Source organism: Leiobunum rupestre, chromosome 7 (assembly GCF_980474605.1).
Source record: "Leiobunum rupestre chromosome 7, qqLeiRupe1.1.hap1, whole genome shotgun sequence".
In the NCBI taxonomy this organism is placed as follows: domain Eukaryota; kingdom Metazoa; phylum Arthropoda; class Arachnida; order Opiliones; family Sclerosomatidae; genus Leiobunum; species Leiobunum rupestre.
Window position 1 is genome coordinate 24,628,916 of NC_143390.1, and position 20,236 is coordinate 24,649,151.

The following is a 20,236-nucleotide window of genomic DNA, read 5'->3' on the forward strand; positions in this document are numbered from 1 at the left end:
AAATATTTAATTTCATTTACTTTCTGACATGCCAAACAACGTGCAACCGCTATTTGAGTTTGCGTAATAGCTTACGTTTATTCCATGGTTGTTTTGGACGGTCATTCCGAAATTTAGACGGAGGTGCTAGCGAAGTTTATTCGCGGAGGTCAAACTCAAGGAGGGAGGAGCATTCCGGATGCGCCAACTCAAAAACAATTTGCCAACTCTAAAAAACGATGTTGGGTCACTACCCCTATTTACCCCAGCTATAGATATTTAAATGCTTAGGTTCTCTAAAGGTGTCGCAGTTCTTCACAGGCGCCCGCAGGGGGGGGGGGGCAAACCGAAGAAATTGCCTCCTTTCATGAGCTATAAATACACTATTAAAGGTATTAAGATTTCCTCCCTTCCTAGAAAAATGTTTGCGGTCGCCGATGCTCATCTCTTCATTATTTATTTAAAGAAATAGTTACAGGTCACGAAGCTAGTGGTTAGCTTTTGTGTGACCAAATGGCTTCTGAATGATAAAATGACACAAGGGCAAACAAATGGTTCACAGAGATAGTATAAAAGTAAAAATTAAATAAAACAACGAAATATAACAAAATAAAAGAAGAAAATCCGAAAACTAATTATTGCCACAGATGTTACTGAAGGCACCATGATATTCGACAGAGAATACTGTAGCAGGCAAGGAGTTACTTGTTCCTGTATTTAAATGTAATTAAATTTGGTGGACCTTAAAATTCATTTGGCGCGTGAAAAATACAACGCCATATTAGGGTTTAATTAAATGCATGTAAATAACCCTGCTATACCTCATAATGTAAAGGTAGTGTCGGGCGAAAAAAAACGTAATTTTTGCCCAAAACATGGCCTAAAACTTTCACTCCCAAAATTAATTTTTAAATTTAAATTCCTAAAACGTGTTTTAAAATTTTGTTTATCGTTGACGAACCATGGAAAAACCATCGACAAACTATCCATAATAAAGCAAAGCCTGACTTGTGGCGCCACGCCGTGGAGTTCTACGGCATTTTGTTAATAAGCTTTCGGAATCAAATCACTAGTCGAAAAGCAAAATGGTGGTTGAACTTGCACCCCCGCTTCGAGTGTCTCCTTTTATTAGAGTAAGATTTTTAAGCGAAATCAATCTTAAGCATATTGAACAAATAAGTATTTTAGTTGTGTGGTTGGAGTAGTGGTCACAACAATTCTATAAATATTATGTAGGCACGTTCTGTTAGGTACAAAAGTAAGCCTTGGTTGTAGACAATAACTAGTTCTCTATTTAAATTTTTATACTTTGTACTTAAGTTTTAATTCGCCTTTCGTTTCTCCGTAACCTTTAAGAATCAACTTCGTCGGTATTAATTAAATTTATATATACTCTGTGGCTAACGTTGACAATCTGTTTCAATTTATAAGTAAAGGTTAATCAAGGTCAGAAATGTGTTCTGCATCTGCAATTCCGCATACGTCTGTTATTAATTTATAGTTTTTAGTATTGTGCTAACTTATACACACGTGACACGCCCTGTTTTAGATAGACACATAATAATTTAGCTCTCGTATCTCCGGTTCTATTTTTTTTAAATTTGATTTTTGGTGTAGGCTTGCCGATGGGGTTTGCTCACAACTGGAGTGGTTTGGGGTTTAATAAGATTCAGTAAGTTTAAAAATAGTTAATTGTGTCTATGAAAACCAGTTACTATATATCATTTCATAATTATAAAGGTTCTCTAAGTAAAAAAGAAAATAAACTCCGTGAATATCGAGCGCAACAAGCGGAAATAAATGCTCCTAAAATTTATGAAGAGAAATTAAGGAAGGCAAAGGGTGAGGAATCATCTCATGTTATAAAACTTTGAGTCTTTTGCAAAATTAAAGGCTTATTGCGATTTACCCTTTTTTCAGAGGACATGATTTACTTGGCTAAGGAAAGTGGAACACCCATTCCTCCAGATTTTGATAAAACCTTCAAGATTTAAAACTAACTCTATAGTCATTGTTAACGTTGTTCACGAATGTAGAAATCACCTTGTACCACGCTCCAGGGCTATAAATATTGTTTAATAAATTATTTGACTTTTTAATGTCCATGAAGGTACCTAGTTTAATCAAATAACGTTGACTATAATCAAAGGAATGTTCGTTTACTATTATAAGTTTAATATTGAACCTATATTATTGTGAAAAATATATTTTCTAGTTTCGAATTCTTATTTTATTTCCTAAAATATTTCTAAATAATTCCAGGGAAATTTTCTAGAATACCCTTGACTCAATTTTGCGTCTATGCTTGTTGAAAAAAAGTGACAAAAGCAATATTAAAGGACAGTAATAGGGAAGGGGGTGGAAATGGTCTTAAATTTTTGCATGTCAAGGTTTCAAAGGCGTGGAGCTGATTGAAGATCCTTCTTCCTGGCAGCTTCACCGCTGTTGCAAACACGTAGCCTAAAATTGGAACAAGTTGGTTAATGCACTAAAATTTATGTTCAGAATATACAATTTTTAAAGGACAATTAGTTTGATCACCCCATTTATCCAAATAATTTGCAGGTAATTAAGCAGTGTGAACAGCGAACGTATACTTTTTAGGGGACCAACACGCAATGTTTTTCGGGTTGGTAACCAATTTTTGTGTACAATTTGTTTGAGCTATCCAAGATCCAACTATTTAACATTTAACATAGCTATTATCAAAATAACAGTTATAAATAATTTTGACAGGCTTAATTTAATTCCGGAAGCAGTATAGCAGACGATAATAGAAAACACAAATGATCCCTTTGAAGGAACTAGAAACATTTGTCCTTGTGTGGTCAATAGAGTCATTTCACCTCGTAGATATGGCTATGGCCGCCCTTTTGTGCGGGTTTTTTTTTCTCTATGCGAAAAAGCGTGGATGACGTCGTGTCACGTGAGACTGAAATCACTGAATTGTTGTATTATAGCGAGCCACACAAATTTAATATAAACCCATTTTGAGTGGAAAGGAGTGAACAGTGTAGGGTGACTAATTATTTGGTACATCGGAAATGAACAACTAATTAGGCACCAAAAAAACTGCATAGTCTGAACGGTATTTTAAATTTATAGATCGAATTTGTTAAGGTATTTTAATTTATAGATCGAATTTGTTAAGGTATTTTAATTTATATATCGAAAAAAGTCGGTTAAGACAATTGTTAAGCCATTGAAGAGTCGAGGTAATTATGAAACATACCACTACGAGAAAATAATGCGCAAAATATACTAAACGAAACAAAAAATAATTAATTATACGTTGTTTCCGGGATATTGTAAATATACGGATTTGATAAATATATACTGGATAGATGGAGTAAACAAAAGAATTCGTTGGGGGCCCTCTTCATTAAATACATTCTCTGTCGAAATATTTCCAGCTGCAAATGACTTACGGTAAATATAAATAAAACTCTCATAAACAATTCGGACTGATTGTTTTTAGATTTAAATACGAATAATCGAAAATGCATCGCAACTATTCCTGTTGCGAGAAATATCGTGTGGGCTTTAATATCAATCTTATTATTAAGGGGCGCTCAATGGGGGTATTTAATAATATAATTTTGAAACAAGATGCGACGTTCGATACAATTATACAGCGTCATTTACCAACTATCGCAGAGTTGCCAGTTGGGCGATTTTCTCGTCCGATTGGGCTTCTTTTCAAAAGGTTTGGACGATTTTCGGGCTGGACACTGAGAAGACCCAAACATGAATAAAGAAGTTTAATAATTTGTGAAAAATGTAATTATGTAGGAAAATACTTGTTCAGGTGTTAATATTTTTTATATATAGTAATTATTTGACTAAAACGTCGCGCTTTTATAAATTTTCTTCTCCATTTCGTTAAATAAGGCTGTAAAATGTGCTATTTTTTTTAGAATTTGTTTTGATGATGGGCGGGTTTTTAGGATAGTTTAATTTCCGTTTGGGCTGATAGACGTTATACCTGGCAACTCTGCTTTCCGAGAGGGCATTTCCGAATATTTATCCGGAGGATCGCTTGGCCTCTCAATTTTTTCGGTCCAAATTTATCGCCCCCTAAAAATGGGTTCTTAAAGGAACCGAAGTTATTGACCCCTGCACCATTAAATGTCACGAATCTAAAAATCGCCAAAATCTTCGAACTCTTAATATAGGCCCCACGCTTAAGTTTTACACGTGGGAGTTAAATGTTCTATTACGTGAAGGTATAAATACTGATTCCGGCTAAATTCGACTTTCGCACTTTCCAAAGGGGGTCGAAAAGTATTCGCGCTCCAGGTTGTAGGCGACCCCGATCATCTAGATTGAAAACTATACAAAAACCCTGTTCCGAATGTTTGAAATATCTGACAAACATTTCGTTTGTAATATAGCCGTTCTTCTTTGGAATTTCGAATGTGTTTTGCAACTGAGTGCTGATTTACCATTCTTCCAATGTACGTGTCATCAGAAGTTTGATCATGTATAACCAGTTGTGCATAATATATAACCAGAAGTGCATAATATATAACCAGAAGTGCATAATATATAGTCAGAAGTGCATAACATATAGCCCGAAGGGCATAACATATAACCCGCAGTGCCTAACATGTAGCCACAAGTGCATACTATATATAGCCAGAAGTGCATATTATACAACCAGAGGTGCATAATATATAGCCAGAAGTGCATATTAGACACCTCTTGAAAACGCGTACGGGAAACTTGTAGCTTAGTGTAAACATAGCTTTATAGTGTACAATCTAATCTCCTAAAAGTTTCCCCTACACGTTTTCAAGAGTGTGTCAGAACAAGCAGGTAAAATGATGTTATTTGGAGAACGTGTACTTCCTCGCGAAGTGATTTGTTATTCGCTTCTGATATAGCTTAGAAGTGAATTATCGATCTCAACTATAGTGAAACTTGTACCTTCGCAGGTTCGAGGCCGGTTCCATACGGTAGAAGCGTACATCGCATCAAGGTTTTAAATTTTCGACAAATATTACCCCGCCTTTAAAATGTACGATGTAAATATTACACTGAGTAAGGATATTTTTTATTCACAAACTATATTTTCTGGACCTAATATTTGATATTGACAAACCATATTTTCTGGACCTAATATTTGATATTGACAAACCATATTTTCTGGACCTAATATTTTATATTCACAAACCATATTTTCTGGACCTAATATTTGATATTCACAAGTCATATTTTATGAACATAACATATTTTATTCACAAACCATATTTTCTGGACCGAATATTTGTTATTGACAACCCATATTTTCTGGACCTAATATTTGATATTGACAAACCATATTTTCTGGACCTAATATTTTATATTCACAAACCATATTTTCTGGACCTAATATTTGATATTAACAAGTCATATTTTATGAACATAACATATTTTATTCACAAACCATATTTTCTGGACCGAATATTTGATATTGACAAACCATATTTTCTGGACCTAATATTTGATATTGACAAACCATATTTTCTGAACCTAATATTTGATATTGACAAACCATATTTTCTGAACCTAATATTTGATATTCACAAACCATATTTTCGGGACCTAATATTTTATATTCACAAACCATATTTTCTGGACCTAATATTTGATATTCACAAGTCATATTTTATGAACATAACATATTTTATTCACAAACCATATTTTCTGGACCGAATATTTGATATTGACAAACCATATTTTCTGGACCTAATATTTGATATTGACAAACCATATTTTCTGAACCTAATATTTGATATTCACAAACCACATTTTCTGAACCTAATATTTGATATTCACAAACCATATTTTCTGAACCTAATATTTGATATTCACAAACCATATTTTCTGAACCTAATATTTGATATTCACAAACCATATTTTCTGAACCTAATATTTGATATTGACAAACCATATTTTCTGAACCTAATATTTGATATTCACAAACCATATTTTCTGAACCTAATATTTGATATTGACAAACCATATTTTCTGAACCTAATATTTGATATTGACAAACCATATTTTCTGAACCTAATATTTGATATTCACAAACCATATTTTCTGGACCGAATATTAGATATTCACAAACCATATTTTCTGGACCTAATATGTATTATTATATTATATATTATACATCCGATTAAATGTATTATTATATTATATATTATACATCCGATTAAATGTATTATTATATTATATTATATATTATACATCCGATTAAATGTATTATTATATTATATATTATACATCCGATTAAATGTAGTATTATATTATATATTATACATCCGATTAAATGTATTATTATATTATATATTATACATCCGATTAAATGTATTATTATATTATATATTATACATCCGATTAAATGTATTATTATATAATATATTATACATCCGATTAAATGTATTATTATATTATATATTATACATCCGATTAAATGTATTATTATATTATATATTATACATCCGATTAAATGTATTATTATATAATATATTATACATCCGATTAAATGTATTATTATATAATATATTATACATCCGATTAAATGTATTATTATATTATATATTATACATCCGATTAAATGTATTATTATATTATATATTATACATCCGATTAAATGTATTATTATATTATATATTATACATCCGATTAAATGTATTATTATATTATATATTATACATCCGATTAAATGTATTATTATATAATATATTATACATCCGATTAAATGTATTATTATATAATATATTATACATCCGATTAAATGTATTATTATATAATATATTATACATCCGATTAAATGTATTATTATATTATATATTATACATCCGATTAAATGTATTATTATATTATATATTATACATCCGATTAAATGTATTATTATATTATATATTATACATCCGATTAAATGTATTATTATATTATACATCCGATTAAATGTATTATTATATTATACATCCGATTAAATGTATTATTATATTATACATCCGATTAAATGTATACCAGAATTATTAAAATCATATCTTTGTTAAAAACAATTTTATTCCCATACGCATATATAGTTGAGTAAATTCCAGCCAATAAATAAAGTATTCCGTGACCATCTTGTTTCTAGTCTTGTTTGGCTTTTTTTTCACGGCATTTTTTTCGGAAAAGCGAAAGTATTTTGTTCAAAAATTCTCCAGTTGTGGAATCATCTTAGTGGAGGCTGGGTTCGGCTGTGGCTAAGAACTCAGGGTTTTCCCCCTTTAATTGCCACGTACCCTCGTACGTAAGTAACGTAACAAGATATCTCTTTGCCAACTGATACTTAAGTCAAGCGCTATTTCCCTCCTCTATTTACTAATATGGAACTACGAGGTGATATCTTCGACCTTTGAATGTACGCCTTTCGCCATTGAAGTATATCAATGTATCGCGCATATAGCGCCGAGGGATTGTTGAAGAGCGAACTTGTCGGGGCGAGATAAGTAGAGGATGGGGAAATCTTCCTTCGCATCATCAGCGTCCCTGTCATCTCTGGCGTCTCTGATAGGCGCGTTGCTGTGACGTAAATGAAAAGCGGCCTTATATTAGGAGCTCCGCGTGTTTTCAATGGCTAAAAGTTGATTCCGATTGCCTAGCGAGCGGTTAAACAGTTTGATTGCTCTTTCTCCGGTACATTTATCAGATCAACTTTAGAGACATTTCCGCAATGTAAGTTTTTGACTTTTTTTATTTTGGTTTTGTTTTGTATGCGAAATCCTTAACTCGAATATGGTAATACAATAATGTAGCTATCTATGTAAAAAAACCTTTAATTAATGCAGTGATAAAATCTATCAATATATTGGGTTACATTGGTTTAAAAAATAGATACTTTCAAAATGATTCAATGAAAGTTTTTAAAATTGCGTACAGTGCAGTTGACCCATTATGAGGTTGAGTATATTTGGTTTATTTAGATGGTTTTTATTTTTCGTTGACATGTAGTAATAATTAATAATTAATTTCGACATCGATACATTCAAGTGTATGTAGTCTAAATTGCGTATAACTTATCCAAATAAATATTTTAAATCCTATCTTACCCTTTAAACCCTATTGGTGTCTTTGACGTAATCTTTATTGGCAACCTTGTGGTTTTGTTTTTGTTAAAAGTGATAATCTCATTGGGAAGGAAGTAAATACAAATATTTTTTATCGCTCTGCCCAGGCCCGGTTCCCGTTTAAATTTTATAACCTAATTTCGTAATCCGGGTTTTAAATGTTTTTAAATAAAATTCTAATTAGTAATTAGAAGAGTCCGGGATCCGCGTTATTACAGTACCGCAAAAGAGGAAACTACGATTAAAAAAAAAAACATCCTTTTCCTTGAAATAGAAGTGCTATCTTCACTTTCGCTTTCAACGTTGTTTTTTTCGCGATTTAATCCGGCTTTTCTCGTCAGCCTTCGACTACGCCCCCCCCCCCTCCCCCGATTCTTCTTAATAAAATACGTGACTGTTACTAACGCTTCCTCGAAAGAATTTAAAATTCTTGGCAATGAAAATTTTAAGCAATTATATGCCCCCGAGGATAAACCACGTAGAAGTTGTTTAAACTCCCACGCGGCTCTTTTAAGGTTTATTTTTACAGTCGCTTTGTAGTTTGATACCGTACTGAACATATATGTTTTACAACTTTATTTACATTCTGGGTAAATAAATAACGAAAGGCGTCCGAAGTGCGTATTGAAGGGACGATAGGGTTTATGGGATAGCTGCTTTCTTTACAGGGATACTAGTTTTTGAATCCTAAACCCGCCGAAACAAAACTAAAAGAAGCCCAAAAAACCGCCAATCCTTATTTTGAAAAGTAGGCCAAAAGATTTGCCGGAAATTTGTTTATTTTTTTTATTTGTAAGTTAAACACATATAACACATAGTTGTCTTAATCGTAAATTGACGAGTTGTAGCTTTCAATCAAGTTTAATGGTGGCTGGAACTTCGAACTTTTGATGTTTTAAATTGCCAGGCCAAACGCTTTCTAATAATTCCAGTCCCATGCGGTTTCTTAATTTTAATGGATTTTGGCTCTTGACGGTTTTCTCAGTACAAAAAGCCCAAAATAAAAACCAAAGACTATATATACGTTTCGCTTACTAGACATGCGTCTCCATACAAAAAACCTGTTAACACTTTCGAAACACGGGAGAAGCCTTTGACCAGCCGTTAGAGGCGCCACTAGTAGCACTGTTGAAGCGCGGGGAAAATTTCGACCAGCGTCTGCTATCGTATGCTAGTTGAGCCATTGAACACGCCAGTCTATTTAGCGAAGCGTATATATAGTCTTTGATAAAAACACGAAAAGCCCAATTTTCCGCCAAGAGCCAACCCTTCTATTTCCAGCCAATTTTGTTGAAAAGAAGCCCAATTGACTGCTTTCCAGCCCAATCTGACATCCCTGTTCCCCAAATATTTCGTGACGAAATTGGTATTTTGATGGGGAAAAACGCCGATATTCCGAAACTTTTGGGAGATCGCAAAATTCCCACGGGGAATTGTTGCCACATGATTTATTTGGACGAAAATGGACGCGTTATTCGTAGATAACGAAAGTCCTCTTGGAGTAGGTCATTGTTGACACGTCCCCCCCCCCCCTCCATCTTCCTTTTAAAATATTCGGAGAATCCCCTATTGCGGGGGTAAACCTAACGTATGCTGAAATCGGTTAACCCCTTGACATTCCGGGGAAAGCCTTGGAAAGATAACGAGGGGTAGAAGTGCAGAGCGGGGGGGGGATGAGTGTATAACCCCTTCAACCGGATGTTGCCCCCTCCCCGCCGTGTTCCAAAGTCGAATCGGCACGTTAGTTTCGAAGGAGGGGTGGGAAGCTTGTTTCTTTATTTTATTCGAGTTAAAGGTTTCGACTGGAGAAGTTTTCTCTTCAGTGTATTGGATTCGGACAAGTCTCACAACTTAGTTGTTTTTCCTCAGCTGCCGTCGTTGTCATATTTGTATCGCAGCGTATTACATTTTGGAAAAGATGAATTCCTCAGCCGTTATTGGATTCTTGGCCGTTGTCTGCCTTTCGACAATATTCGTCGTTTTCTGCGCGCCAGCCGAAGTAACTATTGTTATTTTGTTTCATTTTTCATTCGCGATATTTTAGTTTTATTGAACTGAAAATGTTTAACCCTTTTGTTTTCTTCGATTTTGTTTTTTTCTTAGGAACGACGATTTCCCGAAAATTTCGCCCAGTGCACCTCCTCGGAACATTGCGGCCCCAACGAATGTTGCGTTTTAGGTAAGAATTGGCCAACATTATTTATTTAAAAATTACCCTTTTCGGTTAGGGAACGTGGTAATAAATGTCGAAAACGTGTCTAAGGATTAGGTTTCCCAAACTTTTCAGGCGGTTAGGGTTAAATATCGCTTTTAAAGTTTGTTTTCCCAAAGAGAGGGTTACCGCCTCTTGTTTATTAGTTCTCCATCGTTGACGAAGCGAAAAGGAGTAAACCAAGTTAACTTGATAGTGTATTAAAGGGGGCATATTATACTCCGGTACGTGTCAAGCCTATTCCTATCATCTAAATATTACAAAATCAAAAAATGCCCGTTTGTTTATGATATTAGGAGACTAACGCGTTTTTATTTTCGAAATAGGTATGCAACGTTACAGCATTCCTCACTGCGTTTCCCTGGGCAAAGCCAACGATTACTGCCGAAATGAAGAAGACAGCCCCTCTTACAATCGCTCTTTGTCGTATCCCAACGGACTCGTCCTCAACACCGGACCCCTGTTCACCTTGTTCTGCCCTTGCGAGTACGGCTTGGTTTGTCACCGCGCCCTTTGCCAAGTCCAGTCGGCGACTGACACCAACGACCTCTCCGAATCTTAACGACGTCATCCCGAAATCAGCGCCATCAAAAACCATCATCCCCCCACACTTTTTAAGTAATTTATATAAATACGCGCGTTCATTTAAACATAATTGTAATCTTAATCTAAATGTATTTAATCGCTGTATTTTGGAAAAGACGCATTTTGTAATACGCCAAAGTACAACCAAGATTCTTTGGTTCCCTGATATTTCTTAAATGATCTCAATAAACGTTATATTTTTCACGGACACGTTTGCGTGGCGAATTCTTTGAACCTTACGGGGAGAGTAGGTTTATGGGGGCGTGGGTGGCACGATGCCTGGTCCATAGCCCACCCGGGGCTGACACGCATCGTATAATTTGGGGCGAGGTCATCTTGAAAAGAAACAAAGTCGGACGTCATCGGTGTAGGCATCGTGGTTGACGAAAACTTGACATTTGGTGCGTGGGGTGTTACTACCAAAAATTCAATTTGAATATTCCACTCTTGAGTTTTAACGTTCTGAGATATGGCCGCGGATGTATTTGTCGTTTTAAGTTTGAAGATTTCTTGAAAACCAAGGCTGGCCGGTTCTGTAAAGCACATGTTGATGTTGATCAAATTTTTTTCCAGTTATAGGCACTTGGCAGCATACTTTTTCTCCCCAGGATAAAAACTATTGAAAAAAAACTGACGTAGCGCTGCCTAGTCCCTATTAGGTCCACCAAAACGTTCCATTACCAATAGAACATTTATAAATGACCCCTCCTCTATTTTTACCCCGTGGCTGGCTCCGGTTTCTCAAATGCGCGAGTGGACTGATATTTCGCAACCCCCCGCAATACCTTTTTGCGAACTTCTTCAACGCTTTCCAATTTTGGAAGAACTAATGTGGACCCTGTAGTGGCCTTTATCCCCTTTGACCCCCTGAAGGTATAAAAAGGGGCCACGTGCGCGTTTTTCGCTGTCTTGACCTCGTTGTCGAGGGAAAGCAGGAGCGCCAGATGCTGACCGGCGGTCTCCGCTTCGCAGCCGACATTTTAGATCGCTACGTGCAAGCTTCGGATCAATTTCCCAAAGGCTTAGGTAGTAAAGAGCGTATCCCATGTAGAGGTCGGGGATGGTTAACTTTTATTCAATAGATAAAGCTCTCAAAATTATTCGTAAAATGTTTTGATCAAGTAATTTATATTATCCGATTAATTTTTTGATAAATTTATAAAATTAATCGGGAAAACATAATACACGTTTTTTAATCATTTTCCGAAATATTAACCGGTAAACTTCTTTGTTTACATTTTTTTCCCGAAAAAAATCAATTTAAACATGGATAATGATTAACCGTCCCCGACCTCTAATCCCATGTACAATAATGGAAAAATCCAAAGAAAAGGAATTGCATAACAGGCGATTATGTTTAGATAATGGTTTAAATTTAGATAGATGGTCTCTGATTCAACAGTAAGAAGAACAATTTCTTTAACCAGAGATCCATGCCACTCGTTTCCCAAAAAGGGACAATATTTTTAACTTTTGAAGCACCACATCCCCAAATATCTTTCGTTCTCAATGTCGACACTTATCTTTCTAAATGTTCATAAAAATTCCTTTCTACTTATAAAAAGTGTCACAAAGTAGTGGTGGAATTTACTTTTCAGTAAACAATTTACTCTCGCTGATCGGACTGCTGAAAACTTCTTTGTAGAACCCACATGTCTTAGAGTTTTGCAGTTTCCGAAGTTGAAGTAAAATATAATTTTGTAAAAGAATGGATCACGAGACAGGAAAAAAATGATGGACAAACAAAGGTTAGCTTTATTTAATTGGAGCTCAAACTGAATAACATAGTGTTCATTTTTAGGTGTTTGTATTGTATGGGTTTACAATACAGGGCGTTAAATAAATCGTTTACCGTTGTATGAACCATTTTGAAATTGTTGTTTTATGAACAATGCAAAAAATAGTTTGTCATTAACCCCATCCCAATTATTAAGATGCCATTAACAAACACTTCCGTTTCAAATGGTGAAATAGACATTTAGAAATAGTACCTGATTAATACAAAAACTTTTATTGTACCTGTTAATATGGTAGAATTGGCAGTAAACCAAACTCAAGTTATTTACGAACCTTGATTTTGAAGTTGCTCGCTATTTCCTAAAAAATTACTCCAAAACTAGCGAATAGTTTTCGCCTAAATATATATGTTATAAAAATTTGGTATCGTCCACCTTCTAAATGTATGTACTTATCCTTTAGAATTGGAACAACTAACTACTTTTTTAATCAAAAAGTTTGATACAGCAACTAATGACGATTAAAATGTTGAAATAGACTTATTAAAATTATTATTATTTTTTTAAAATTGTTATTTTGATGATTTAAATAATTAAATTTATTTTAATCGTGGCCGTGCGGTGTGCATAGTTTTGAATAGCACCATCACCAGCCTTAAATGGTAGGTGGGGCACACTTTTTAACTACATATTTTTATAAGGCAAACTGATGTGTAAAAGTAAAATAAGTTGACATTTAAACCAATTATTTAAACTGACAATCATAATATGAAATACTTTTATATTTATACAAATACAAATTCATTGAGATAAAGATAGTGCTGTCTTCCACATAAACAAAACTTGTCAGGCTCGTTTAAATTGTGATTTGCCCTTTTGCGAAGATTGTAAATTTATATTTTTATTATTCATTACTGTCTCAGTGGAATTAAAATGTTATATTCAATAATCTATTTAACAAATTTACTTCTGCAGAGACTGCAGTTTTTATACTGAAAAGTGTCACTTAGCAGGAAGTGAATTTTGACAGCGCAACTCGTCACTCCAAGGGAAAAACCTGGAAAGTAGTTCCTATCTCCGTGACAATTTTATTTGCGTGGCCGGTACAACGAAGACCAATAACTACCAGCCAGTCTATGAACTAACTTCACCAAGAAGGGGAGAGTAAAATCATGCAGTCAGGGCCGCGTCAGCCCTTTTCCGGGCCCTAGGCAAACTCTTCGATAATTTCACAAAATTATTACTAATTAGTTTTATTCTTACTTTAATTTCTAATTTCTTCTTTTTTATAAATAGCCGCTATATCTGTTTAAAAATTAGTCGGATTTGTGTGACTCGTCAACTTTTCGAAGATATTATAGTTTTTGGTGCATCAGTGTACGTGACGACAACACCCACAAAATGGCACGATTTAGTATTGTTTAATTTAAACAATACTAAATCGTGCCCTTTTTGCGAGTTTTAACAGATTAAACATCCTTTTTATTACCATGTAAGCTGGCTCACCTGAAATGTAACAAGGTTTTAAAATTATTTCGGAACTGTTCTTGTTTGATCCGTTTTGCTTTAGATCTGAAACCTATATCCTTAAATTGAACTGTATAAGGAAATAAGGAAACCTTTCGAACCCTAAATCTGGGCGGAGCGGGCCCCTTCGTGATGTTCGGGCCCTAGGCAATTTCCTATATTGCCTAGGCGGGAACGTGGTCCTGCATGCAGTCCCGGATAAATTGTGCAAATTACTTAAACATTTGGTAGGCGGCAAGGCTCTACTATATAATGTAAAACCTCTTGGAGGAGCGCTACTATATCCATATTGTATCTTTAATTTTATCTTTACAAATAAATGGTTCTTAAACTTACTTAACTTAGTGTACCTTCCCAGGTAGCACCATATTACGTGTTGTATCGAGGTTTTTAAAACGTATACGAAACACGTTTGATAAACGTTGATCATGTCACCAGTTAGCACGTGTTTCACCACGTAGTTTTTAAGTGTTAAATTACGCGTACATTTAGATAAAAAAGGCACATATTAAGTTCAAATAGCATTAAGTTTGAAAACAATAACCGTGTTTTTTATTTCAATTATATCAGCGATTTTGCGGGTATTAAGAGTTATTTTCTTGTGTATTTAGCGGTTAGTTTCCGTGAATTTAGGTATTATTTCGCATACATTAATTGCAATTTTTTTTGTGTGTCAATCGTTTTTTTTGGTTGGTCAATCGGTTATTTTGCGAGCATTAATTGTATATTTTATGTACATAATTGGGTATTTTGTGTGCAATAATAAGTTCGTTTCTGTGCATTAGTTGCCTATTTTGTGTACATTAATTAGTTATTTTGCGTACATTAATTAGTTGGTTTTTGGGCAATAGTTGGCTATTTCGGGTGCATTAATTGGCTATTTTGCGTGCATTTATTGATTATTTCGCGTACATTTATTTGTTATTTTGCGTGCATTAATGGTTTAATTTCTTTAATTATGTGATAAAAAGGTACACATTTCACGATGAGTTTTCGTCTAATACTAGATAGAGTAAAGTTTTTGGGATACAATACATTTATTGATTATGTGTTGTATTGATAAATAATTTTTCAATAGTTAATATCTTAACTTTCATTCTCTTTAGGACTAGAATGCATAAGAGGATAAAAAAAAGTTTATTGAATATCAAAATCATATGATTATGAAACAACTACTACCTCTTCAGTGCAGTATTTCTTCAATAGATCTCCATTCTCTATAATTCTGCCCAATTATCTAACAAAATGTATGTGAAGGATATACGTCACGAAATTGTATTTTAAAATTTAAGATATACTTATAGTTAATTTCATTAAAGTAATGAATAGACCTCAGAAAAGAAGTTTTCAAAAATATATTTATAAATCGCTTTTGAAATCTTGAAATGGAGACCTTTTCAGCGTTTGAAAGTCAAACAATCCTTCGGAAAACAGTACTCCATAAATAAAAAAACCACTTTATACACGAAAAAAAGCTTAATGCATGCAAAATAATAGATTAATGTATTCGAAATAATTTCTTCGTGCACGCAAAATAAGTGCTTATTACTCGAAATATAACCTCTTATTGTAGCCGGGAGTAGTGGCTCACTCCTGTAATCCCAGGCGTCCGGGAGGCAGAGTTTGTGGAAGGCCATGTGAGGCCGACTACCAATCCCCCAACGGGTAGTCGGGATGCTTCCGCCACGGGTGTCCCCACCCCTGTCCCCACGTATCCCCCCGTTGGCGTGGCCGTTATACATATCTCACCCTGATTAATCAGTTATTGTGTGTGTTCTGGTGTCTAAGGCCTCGGGTCGACACCGATGTTTGTGTATCTCAAAAAAAAAAACTCTTATTGTATGCCAAATATCCGCTTAATACACGAAAACTAACAGCATAATTTACGCCAAGTAACCTATAAATACACGGAAAATATCGCTTAATACAAGGAAAATAACCAATAAGTTCACGCAAAATAACGAATTAATGCACGAAAGTAACTTATTACTGCACGGTAAATATCCCTGACTACGTGAAAAATAACCAATTACTGCACGAAAAATAGCAAATTAATGTACTCGAAATCTCTTAATGCATGAAATTTAACCGCTAAATACACGAAAAATAACTCCTTACTACACGCCAATACCAGCTTAATACCGTAAGATTTAATGTAATTTAAACTTAATAAGCGCATTGTATAATCGGTAAGTAAGCATAATTTAACACTTAAAAATACCCGGTGAAAGTTAAGAGGGTGTAAGGAAGGTGATAAAAATTTTGCATAGTCAAAGATACGTCCAAGGGTGGGTTTTTAAAGGAACCATTCACTTGTCTACGCCACTGGTTATTTGTCCACTTTTTGAAACCTCAATTACCAATCTACTGATATATTTGGCAAATATATCCGGTATAGCAGGAGCACGTGTAAATTAGGCATATATCTACGTGAGCACAACGTAAAGCTTAACACTTTTCCAACCTAGTTATTTATCTACTATTTATATACAAAAAAACTACCTGTCTGCCAATCTAGTGATATAATCACCATATCTATACGTAGGAAACACGTGTAGTGAAACACATGACTGAATAAGTGTCTTATATACTAACTTAACACCTTGAAATGACGTATATATTTTACTCAACACGGAATATAAACGATGAATACTAAATATCAACTTAATATCCACGTGCTCGTGCTACCTGGGTTCGTACATTCATTCTCGTAAAGTTGTAAATTCTGATGTAAGGGATGTACACGCGAAGTACCGAAGGAATTAATGTAAATTGATGGACTTGAATTCAGTCGTAGAAATAAGTAAAGAAGTTCCACTCATTTATTAAGTGTTATCGGTACACAAAAAGGATCAACACACACTCTGGTGTGTAAATTCATAATTAGTTCTAATTTATTCGTCGCGTACCCATTTTACCCAAAAATTGCACCACTTGCTTAAAAATAATTAAATAATCCACGTGAACGGATTTGAAAAAATGGTGGTGGATGGGCCTCCAAATGGTTGGCCTATCTCCCCAAAAATCCTGGCGCCGCTACTGAATCCGGCACTGCGCATAAGCTTTTCCTTTTGGAGCATAGGCCAAAATTAAGTTATTGAACGATATATAATTATATGTAAATGTTGAAATCAGTGGCGTTACTAGAGGAGGACACTGGAGGTACGTACTCCGATAAATATATGGTTCTATGAACAAATTGGTTTTATTAATTTCTATAGTATATTGTGTGCCCCCTCCGACGCAAAATCCCGGCTACGCCACTAATGGAAAGTTAATTCCGTTTACCCACTGCATACATGATGTTCAAATAAAAAGGCAAATTTCGGAATAAGTTCCCTTCCACCACCTTTATGTTAATTTTTTTACCTTTGAAAGTAACAATTTATTTTGCTACTTTACGAAATCCCATGGTTTCCATTCCCGAACTTTATCTATATACCATTTATTTCGTTTTGGTTATGCCATTGTCCCTAATAATTACAAGCATAATTTTACGTAACCTAAACACGCATCAAATTATGCAATCAAAGTTTAGTACTTTTTTGTGGTTTATCCCCTTTCCGGATTCGAAATTACATTTAAAAATTGTAGCAGTGCCACAAAGTCTATCATGTCTATGGCTATATTTTAGCGGCTTGCCAAAAGCGCTCTTAATAAACGTTTCCCAATTTGTGCGAAACCATGGACAGTAAATTAAGAGGACAGGTTTTCGATAGCCTTCGACAGTGCATTTTATTTCTCCCCGCGTATCGAGAGACTCCGAGGGAGTATTGCAAGGTCGTTTGTACCACGTGATCTTAAAATTTCAAAATGGCAATCTAATGCGGTTGATATTGTTACTTAATTTTTTGCGCTTTATATTTTAGTTTTTATTAATTTTGGATTTTTAATTCAATAAAAACTATCAACGGATATTTAGTATATCATATTTAATCGTGTTTATCTTTTTTCTTTTTTCGAACAGTATCGTCCACTCTTAGCGATACTTGTTTTTTTTTCAAATAACCTTGGCCGACTCCATTATAGTGTGATTGGTTTACGGGGGCTAAAAACCAGGCTTTTTACCGATCCACTAAAATTTACTATCCATGGCGAAACACAACATATGACAAGTTCTTGGGCCACGGCTTCTTTCGAAGGTGGGGTGGCGGAGTCGTTAGCACTTTCGCCTCGCAGCAAGAGTTTGTGGCACTGGGTGAAAACTTGGAACAACTCCTTTTGTGTTGAGTTTGTAAGTTGGCAAACCCCCGATGGTTTAAGGGGTTTTCCCCCGACCTCTTCGGTTTCCCCTTCCATAAAAACTTGTTGAGGTTAACGGTAATAGTTAGTGTAGGGAGCTGTTGGCTCGCGTGGATTGAAACCACCCTCCTACGCATTCCCCTGTAGCACAAAGAGTCGATTTAAGGTCGGGCTTTGGTCGAAAAGTCGCTCTTGGGTCGTGGTCCAAATACCGACTCGTAAGTACGTTTTCGGTCGAAAATACGACTTTATGTCAAGTCTGGTCGACCATGTTTTGGAGTAGGCAGGGCCGTCTTTAGCTTTCAGGTGCCCCTGGGCTAATTATATTAGGCGCCCTTTTATATATTTTTTATAGTATGTGTTTAACAATTAAGGGCCAGATGGCGCCCCTCCGGGGAGACGCCACGCCCCTCCCGGGTGCGGCGCCCTAGGGCTTAGCCCTACCTAGCCCAATGGTAGAGAGGGGCCTGGGAGTAGGCACAAGTACCGTTAAGGGTCAGTTGGAATCAGAAAAATTGGGTCGGTCGACGGTCGACCGACCTTAAATCCGGTAGGAAATTTCGACCATAAAAAAGTGAGGTGGGCCGACGGTTGCCCGACCATGTCAATTCCGTTTTTCATCGACGTCAGCCCGTCTCAGATTTGCTACAAGAGGTTGTAAGTGTAACCCGGCCACCTGAATTAAAGGCTTTAAAAGTCGCTTGATGACTTAGGCCTAAGGTGGTGCCTTGGGTATTAGCCTAGCTGATTATTATCATTCGTTCGTTGCAATTGAGTTATAATAAAATCTTTAGAAATGTGAAAAATACATAATACCAAAAGTGACATAATTACCATAAGTGTGTCAATCGGACCTATTTCTTAATGAATGTTACGAGCGAAATACAAGTTGGGAGGGGAGAAGGGAAAGTATGCCTTGGGGAGGGAAGGAAGTTAAAACCAACAAATAACGCCTCGTAGTGAGGAACGGAGGAACTAAGTAGCACCGGTCAAAGTTAGTGTACTTTTTGATTTTTCGTCGTTCTGTGGAGACGCTATCGCCCTCTACCTACGATATAATACCATAGACTAAAAAAAGATCCAGAAAGGCGTCTTTTATGTGGTCGATCTCGAGTCGAGCATTCATTAAACATTGGACATACGAAAGTACAGGGATTGTCACACTTTTGGTAATTATGTCACTTTTAACAATACGAATTGGTGTTTTCTAATGCGGCCATTTTACTTCTGCAGCTACTACTGTTAATTTTAAATACATTTTACATTTAAAATATTATACCTTAATTAATATAATTATTAATATTAATTTAATGATATGTACATTTTATTAAGTAAATTGGAGTAGAAGATTTCCGTTAGAAAAAGGAGATTTCTTGATATTGGTGTAATATCGATTCGAGCTGATAATTACTATACCTTTTTGGCTCGTTTTGTGTAGTAGCGTCTGAAATATATATTATATATAGTGCGTGACGTCATAATGTGAATTACTTATGTAAAACACACGTTTACCAATTTGTGTCTGGCTAATTGTTTTTGACGAAAGTAATTCAAGTTCATCCCTTTAGAAAATTATAGCATTGTAATAAGTGTACGTGACTACTGTTAGATTACTCGGTATAAATATTCAGTGGAAAACCAGACAAATCTTACCATTTTTGAAATATCAGGATGTCAAATTTTTCATTGTGTAGTCCTATTTTAGCTCTTTCATCAGTCCATTGATTCGTAATTATACGCTTCGAGCTCCAAATTTATTTGACATTCCTTACGCTGCATTTGGAGTCATGCAGTACCAGTGGTGTAGTCCTAAAAATAAACTTCGATTTCGCACTTGATCGAAGTTG

General features: G+C 35.1%; 2 protein-coding genes across 2 annotated transcripts; both read left to right on the forward strand.

The window, feature by feature from the left end:
- The first annotated feature begins 978 nt into the window (after positions 1 to 978).
- On the forward strand, positions 979 to 2,088 carry ATPsynE (ATP synthase, subunit E). The gene is made up of 4 exons (XM_090154795.1): positions 979 to 1,112; positions 1,597 to 1,651; positions 1,720 to 1,821; positions 1,900 to 2,088. The coding sequence occupies exons 1-4, from the start codon at positions 1,065 to 1,067 to the stop codon at positions 1,971 to 1,973; spliced, it is 279 nt and encodes a 92-aa protein (XP_090010921.1). The 5' UTR covers positions 979 to 1,064; the 3' UTR covers positions 1,974 to 2,088.
- Positions 2,089 to 3,320: 1,232 nt separating this feature from the next.
- On the forward strand, positions 3,321 to 11,092 carry LOC149935306 (astakine-like). Its single transcript, XM_090154794.1, has 4 exons — positions 3,321 to 3,408; positions 9,957 to 10,086; positions 10,191 to 10,266; positions 10,626 to 11,092. The coding sequence occupies exons 2-4, from the start codon at positions 10,006 to 10,008 to the stop codon at positions 10,859 to 10,861; spliced, it is 393 nt and encodes a 130-aa protein (XP_090010920.1). The 5' UTR covers positions 3,321 to 3,408; positions 9,957 to 10,005; the 3' UTR covers positions 10,862 to 11,092.
- Positions 11,093 to 20,236: the final 9,144 nt, after the last annotated feature.

Bases quoted from the DNA above. Each gene is read 5' to 3' on its own strand.
- ATPsynE (XM_090154795.1), top strand. From the start codon at position 1,065: ATGGTGGTTGAACTTGCACCCCCGCTTCGAGTGTCTCCTTTTATTAGA. The intron at 1,652-1,719 runs GTAAGTTTAAAA...ATAATTATAAAG, and splicing joins TTGGGGTTTAATAAGATTCA to GTTCTCTAAGTAAAAAAGAA. The intron at 1,822-1,899 runs GTGAGGAATCAT...CCCTTTTTTCAG, and splicing joins GAAATTAAGGAAGGCAAAGG to AGGACATGATTTACTTGGCT.
- LOC149935306 (XM_090154794.1), top strand. From the start codon at position 10,006: ATGAATTCCTCAGCCGTTATTGGATTCTTGGCCGTTGTCTGCCTTTCG. The intron at 10,087-10,190 runs GTAACTATTGTT...TTTTTTTCTTAG, and splicing joins TTTTCTGCGCGCCAGCCGAA to GAACGACGATTTCCCGAAAA. The intron at 10,267-10,625 runs GTAAGAATTGGC...TTTTCGAAATAG, and splicing joins CAACGAATGTTGCGTTTTAG to GTATGCAACGTTACAGCATT.